Source organism: Manis pentadactyla, chromosome 11, assembly GCF_030020395.1.
Source record: "Manis pentadactyla isolate mManPen7 chromosome 11, mManPen7.hap1, whole genome shotgun sequence".
Taxonomy (NCBI): domain Eukaryota; kingdom Metazoa; phylum Chordata; class Mammalia; order Pholidota; family Manidae; genus Manis; species Manis pentadactyla.
In genome coordinates this window covers 81849525-81856869 of record NC_080029.1, presented here as the reverse complement: position 1 = coordinate 81856869, position 7345 = coordinate 81849525, and the positions used below count along the sequence as shown (strand labels likewise).

General features: G+C 36.4%; 1 protein-coding gene across 1 annotated transcript; it reads left to right on the top strand.

The window, feature by feature from the left end:
• The first annotated feature begins 513 nt into the window (after window positions 1–513).
• On the top strand, window positions 514–6873 carry LOC118909874 (olfactory receptor 4K13). The gene is given in 2 exon segments (XM_057489045.1): window positions 514–622; window positions 5927–6873. Coding segments are annotated over 2 exon segments (1056 nt in total).
• Window positions 6874–7345: the final 472 nt, after the last annotated feature.

The window sequence follows — 7345 nt, the reverse complement described above, 5'->3', positions numbered from 1 at the left end:
TTAACCCCCCCTTTCTAATTTAAATGATAATCGTGCCCGGATACAGTATTCTTGGTTCAAGGCCCTTCTGTTTCCTTGCATTAAATATATTATGCATTCTCTTCTGGCCTGTAAGGTTTCTGTTGAGAAGTCTGATGATAGCCTGATGGGTTTTCCTTTGTAGGTGATCTTTTTTCTCTCTCTGTCTGCCTTTAATACTCTGTCCTTGTCTTGGATCTTTGCCATTTTAATCATTATCTGTCTTGGTGTTTTCCTCCTTGGGTCCCTTGTGTTGGGCGATCTGTGGTCTTCCATTGTCTCTAGGGCCCTGCTGGGGGTCGCAGGTGTGCTGGGTGTATTCTCCTGTGAGAACAGCGCCCCTTCATGCCTTCCAGACCTTGCTTTGGCTTCCGCTGCCTGTGCCATTTACCTGCACACCGGGAGCAGTCTCTGGGATAATCTCCTGAGCTGCCTTGGGTGCGGCGGCCCTCAGGATAGCTTAGGGCCCTGCAGGGGGTTGCCGAAGTGCCGGATATGTTCTCCTGTGAGAATGGTGCCCCTTCATGCCTTCCTGACCTTTCTCCAGGTTCCTTTGTCTGTGCTGGGCAGCTGTGCACCAGCGGCAGACTCCTGGTCCGTCCTGGTTAGTTGCATGCTTAGAGAAGACTCTTTGTGGTTGCTGTGGGCAGGGCTGTTCTCTGGCTGCTCCGCAGCTGTGTCTGGTCAGCCAGTTTGCTTGCAGCACCAGCCAGGGAAATGAATGGAAGGCTGCTTAAGGCCCTGAGAGGCTTTGGGGCTGCATTACCCCCCAGGAGGTTAGGGCACCTGAAGATTCCTTAAGATTCCCAGCCTGCTGGGTGAGTGTGCTGGGACGATTTTGTCCAGCTGTTAAGCTCTTGTCCCTGTAAGCCTTTTAAAAAGTGCCCACTTTTCTTTTGTCCCAAGGGAGCCGGCTGTGGGGACCCACTTGCAGTTTTCATCTCGGATTTTACTTTTTCGTTTCTCTAATATCCAGTACACCATGCAGTGTACTCCCAGTGTCTGTGCTCCCAGTGCAGATTACTAGGGCTGGTTATTTAGTAGTCCTGTGCTTCCACTCCCTCCCCATTCAGATTTATTTCCTCCTGCTAGTGAGCTGGGTTGGGGGGAGTGCTCGGGTCCTGCCTGGTCATGGCTTTGTATCTTACCGTTTTCGTGAGACGCTGAGTTCCCACAGATGTAGATATAGCCTGGCTATTGTAGTGTATTTTCTGGTCTCTCTTTCAGGAGTAGTTGTATTTATTGTATTTTTAAAAATATATATAGTTTTGGGAGGAGATTTCCTTTGCCCTACACATGCCGCCATCTAGAGCCTCTCCAGGTCTTCTGTTCATAGGCCTACTTGTGCTTAAAAGAGTGCCAGCCCAGAGGTGAACATACAGTAAGTGTCAGTTATGGTTTTGTAATTGATCCTTTATAATATTCTTCAAGTAAATCCCCACAGTAAAATACCCTAGGCCTGCTAGTAGTTTTATATTGCTCCTCATAACTGTTGCCCATAAAAAGTAAAGCATACCACTTCCATAGTTAAGCAATCCCAGAAAATAGTTTTTTTCTGATATTATTCAGGGAAAAGAACATGGCATCTTTAATGATTCCCACTGGTATTTGATAATCAGTTGGGTATTATTAGGTCTCAAAATACATCACTTCTTTATTACCACCCTCTCAATATTTATCATCCCTTATTTCTTAGAGAAAATGTTCATATTTGCTGTAACTTTAGGGATGATACCATTATTTTTGTAAAGAGAAGATTTCTAGGTTTCACTGTGGCCTAAGTTAAGTAATATTCGGAAGCAGCCTGACCTGGTAAGTCATGGAGGAAGCTTTAAAATATATTAAAACAATATAGAAACATTTCTAAATACTGGCTTTTGATCACACTATTCATAGGTAAAATCAAATGTGAACATCCTTTAGAAGCTGATCAGTGTGATATAATTGTAGAATTCTAGAAGGCATTCTAATTGTCATACAAATACAGCATGTTTTCATTGTAAGTGTGACATCATAGGGCAAATTAAATAATTAAGTTGAATACACTTTGATACAGTTCAAGTGATTTTATTTTCTATCTGATATATAAACATGTCAAACTTCATCATGTCAATGTCATTATTAACAAAAATTTTAGAGCATTTCCAACCCATGCTAAACAGTGATTACTCAAGAAGAATTAGCTGAATGGAATCTTCACTTTCATCTTCAAAGAAATTTTTTATTCCGTTATGCTTATAAACCTACCAGACCTAACACATACATTTACCTGTTCTGTTTTAAAAAGCACAACAGCTAAATTGATTAGTATCAGGAGGACAAGAGCATGGCTTTTGGCATATCTCACCTAAGCTATACTTGCTTTTCTTTCATATTCTTCTGTGTTAGTATTAAAAATAATTTAAAAAAATAAGTTCAAAATTTAAAATAATTTAAAAAATAATGTTAAAGTTTAAAATGAAGAATAAATCTTTCATATGTTATCAAGTAGCTGGACATTTTGTTCTCTGTAGATCAAGCATCTAGATGATCAATCACAATTTACCTTTTTCTCTTTATATATTGATGATTATAGTCCATCTCCTGTCAGTAAATTTCAACTTCTAATACTCAGTTCAGTTATATTTCTTCCCATTAGTCTATGCATTAGAATTAAAATGTTAATTTTAAAGTTCATATATCTTTATCCTCAGCCATTTTAGAATAGTCTGGAAGTTTTTTCCCAGTAAAAATAAAACCAAGGAACTTTGTTCTGCAGGAAGATAGGATTCCAGGCAGACAATCAAAATGATCCCTTAGAAAGCGCAAACTGTTTCCTTTTTCTCCGTCTTCCCCTGACCCTTCCTCACTTTTAGGGAGTGTGTGTGTGTGTGTGTGTATTTAGGGTTTAGGGTTTAAAACTTACTATATGAAAATGTGCTTAACGGAAAATCATAGATTAGTTCAAGTTACACTATAGGAAGAGAAAGAAAGAAGAAGTAGAACAATTATCTGGCATTTAATAAAGTTATCTACGTTGTTATGTATCATTGGTAGCATTAGTAAAAAAAAATTAACTTTTTCTTTCTAAATATCTGTCTGCTTTCACTCATTCACTCCATCAACAGCTCTATTGATGGCCTTCATAATGTGTATTACAAAAAGAATGAGAGTAATTTGTCTATTTTCAAGGAACGTAAAAATGACTTGGGGAAAGAATTGTAACACTAGAAATTAAAGAAACCTAGGGTTAGAACAATATTTTAACTATTGTTCTAGTGTTCCTTCTATTTCAAAATATCAATACTTATTACATATGATATGCCTAGAAAATAGTAGAACACATGAAATGGACTATAAATACAGTGAAATTGTTATGTGTTTTATATGTAGGGAAGGTTTTATTATGTAAAAAAGGCTGTGAAGTGCCCTGAAGGATTTAGTTATACAGACAGAGGAATTTGTCTAGCTAAAAAGAAGAAAACAAGTAAGGTTAGGGGAAAAAAATGAATGAAGAATGCAGAAAACCATGAAGTTGTTTTTACTTAAACAGAAATTGAATTTTTGCAATATTAGAAAGCAGTATTGGAATTTTAGGGTGGATAAAGAGCTGATGATAAATGCCTAGGAGAATTTGGGATTGGTAGGATAGTTACATAATTGCAGGTTTTTTAGAAGATAATGATATAATGAAAACATAATTTTTATAAGTATTGGTAAATTTCTAAAAAGACCATTTTTGGAGGAATTATATAATACATTATCTACAAAACAGAATTCTAGATAGCTACAAAAAGTTATGAGCTTTCAAGTGATCACATGAACATATTTTTAACATATTGACCAGCCCAAGGAAAATAGCTATTCACATAGCATGAACACTGTTGTCTTAATAAAAAGAATTTAAATATAAACATATAGAAACACTCACAATATACACATATAGAACACACACACCCCACACAATACTAATGTGTATATTATTTTTCTCAGAAACTATCCAAGAAACTATTAAACTGTTAATGGTTTTTTTGTTATGTGTGAAATATGTTATCCGTTAGTATAAGATACTTTTACTTGTTTAAGTAAATTAAAGGAAAAATACATCAACTAATTTTTAAAAACTGGTTATTCTGTTTCTGTTTAAAAATGCTTCAACATCCTATTTGATATTTAAAAATAAATATTATTAAAGTTCCTAATTTCTGTGGATTTTGCTTTTAAATTGATTTTAATCTAGTTCCTGAATATGTTATATAGTTCATTCATTCATTCTTTCATTCAACTGATATTTGAATGTCAAGCTCTATTCCAGATGCTAGAATGTGTATAAACTACTTGTTGTATATCTGAAAACTGTCCTGCTCTCTTTAAATGTGGTTTCAAAATTAGATTTTAAAAAACATCAGTGTGGATCCTTAAAGTATTAGATATAAAACCAAAAGGCACTACAGTCTTTTTAGACATGGAAACACAAAACTTTACATATTTAATGTGATTTAGTACTTTATATCAATCCAAGTTTCTCAAAGTAGAAAATTGACCAAAAGCTATGTTTATATAGGAAAAAAATGCATCCTCAATTGGATAAATGTAGTCATGGGGTTGTCTCAAGGAAACAGAGTTTACAGCATATGATCTGTCTTTAAGAATCATAATGGGAGAATAAATTGCAGGAAATTGATGCAAATACAGGAAAAGGAAATGCAAGACTATTCCTGGTTTTCACATAAGGCACCCTCACGTGAAAGTATTTTCCACCTCTCTGGTAAGTAATAACAGCACAAAAAAGAAGTCTATACTTCATTAGGGAAGGAACTTTGTAAAAAGCCTGTAATTAAAAAAAATAATTTAGGAACTATTAGTGATGAAAGTGACTTTTTAACACAAAGCCAGGAAAACAAGTTTTGCAATAAGCAAAGGCTGGTTATGAAGTAAATTTAGGTGATTATACTGAACGAACTGTTATTTCTTTTACCAACATAAAAGAGTTGACTCAAGCTTTCTCATTTGGTCATTTGAAACCTTTGAAAACTAAACATGCAAAAGCCGACTGGTGATCCTCTGTAACAAATGAATGAATACACACTAAAAATGAAGTAAAGTCAGTTATATTTGGCTGTGGACCTTCTCCATCCTTTGGACTCCTTGCCTAAAACCTTAGAAAAGGAATTTTCTGTGAAAAATGTTAAATGTCAGGTGAATAAATTAAAAATACAGTTTGACTCTTAAAAAGTGTGCAATGACCACCTCTAATACTAGAATGAGCTGTGAGGGCCTGAGACAGGAAGGAGCAATGAAGAGACCATCTGCATTTATCTGCATCTAAAAGCTTACCCTTCAGATTTAAAGTTAAGTTTTAAAGATTCAGATTTAAGTTAAGATTTAAAGTCATAGTTCTTTATGAAAACTTATTTCAAAATATGATTCTTGAGATTCCTGTATATATTTTTCATTTCCAGGTTAAACAACTCAATATCATTCTGTGAATACAGAATCCACTTTAATCATCATCTTGTCCATGGAGATCTCTCAGCACAGTGAGGCATTCTGTGTCACGTAGTTCTGTGTTTTTATTTTACTGAGGAGGAAACTCAACCCTCAAAAGGAGAGTTAGCATGTTGCCCAATGAATGTTGGTTAGACTTCTTCTGATTGCAAGTTCACAGCCAAGGCAATTATGGTTTCATGTACCATTTTCATTTTTGTTTTTCAGAAATATCAACTCTTGAGCTTGACCAAAGACTTAGCATACTTGTCTGGGCCATTTAGGAAGTCACTGACCAACAAAATTTCCCAAAAGTGGTGGGTGCTCGTAAGTCAGGTGCTCTCTCAAGTAGCAAAATTGAACATTAGCATGAACCATCCTTTCTGAAAACACAATTTTCCTGCCTATTTTTCTCATGCATGTTGATTCTTATGGGATATAGTTGACAATGTGGAAAGGGATAACCATTCAGTGGTATCTGAATTCATTTTTCTGGGACTTTCCAAATCTCAGAATCTTCAGATTTTACTTCTCCTGGGATTCTCTGCCTTCTATATAGGGATTGTGTTTGGAAACCTCCTCATCTTGGTCACTGTGACCTTTGACTCATGCCTTCACACACCAATGTATTTTCTGCTTATCAACCTTTCCTGTATTGATATGCTCCTGGCTTCTTTTGCTACCCTTAAAATGACTGCGGATTTCCTCCGAGAACAGAAGACCATTTCCTGGTGGGGATGTTATTCTCAGATGTTCTTCATGCACCTCCTAGGTGGGAGTGAGATGATGTAGCTTGTAGCCATGGCGATAGACAGGTATGTTGCCATCTGCAAACCTCTCCATTACCTGACCATCATGAGCCCACGAGTGCTCACTGGGCTATTGTTAACCTCCTACACGGTTGGATTTGTACACTCATCTAGTCAAATGGCTTTCATGTTGAATTTGCCCTTCTGTGGTTCCAATGCTGTGGACAGCTTTCTCTGTGATCTTCCCCTTGTGATCAAACTTGCCTGCAAGGACACCTACATTCTGCAACTTCTGGTCGTTGCTGACAGCGGCCTCCTGTCCCTGGTCTGTTTCCTCCTCTTGCTTGTGTCCTACACAGTCATCACATACTCAGTCAGGCACCTCGCTGCTAGCGGTTCCCCTAAGGCCTTCTCCTCTCTCTCAGCACACATCACCGTTGTGACTCTGTTCTTTGCCCCATGTGTCTTTATTTATGTATGGCCCTTCAGCAGATGCTCTGTAGATAAAATTCTTTCTGTGTTTTATACAATTTTCACATCTCTCTTAAATCCTATTATTTATACATTAAGGAATAAAGAAGTAAAAGCAGCCATCAAGAAGATAAGGAGTCGGCATATAAATTCAAAACACACTTTATAGATGACACTTCTGATGAGATAAACTCTTACTTGGACATTAGAAAGGAATAAACTTTTAATGTCGAGTTCTATATAAGGGAATAAGGGAATAGTGGGTGTAAATGACTGTTAAAAAGCAAACCTCTTTTTTGCCGCCTTTAATGGTTAAAAGCATGACATCTACAGTCTGGCAGGCATGCGTTTAAATCCCACCTTCATCACTTCTTTCATGCAAATTTGGACAAAATAAATTCAATTTAATTTCTTTATCTGCTAAAATTTCTTTACGTGTTTCTTTTATTATTTTAGCATATTTTAAATTCTCACAAATATCTTATTATTGATGCCATTTTAACAGTTATTATTAGTGGTAATATGCATTTTGAAAATGCAAACAGATGACACCTCACATAGTTGTTGAGCCCAGTGCCTTGTTAACTACTGTTCAGTATTAAAAAACTGCATTTTGTAGGTAATCCCTAACTAATGTGTAC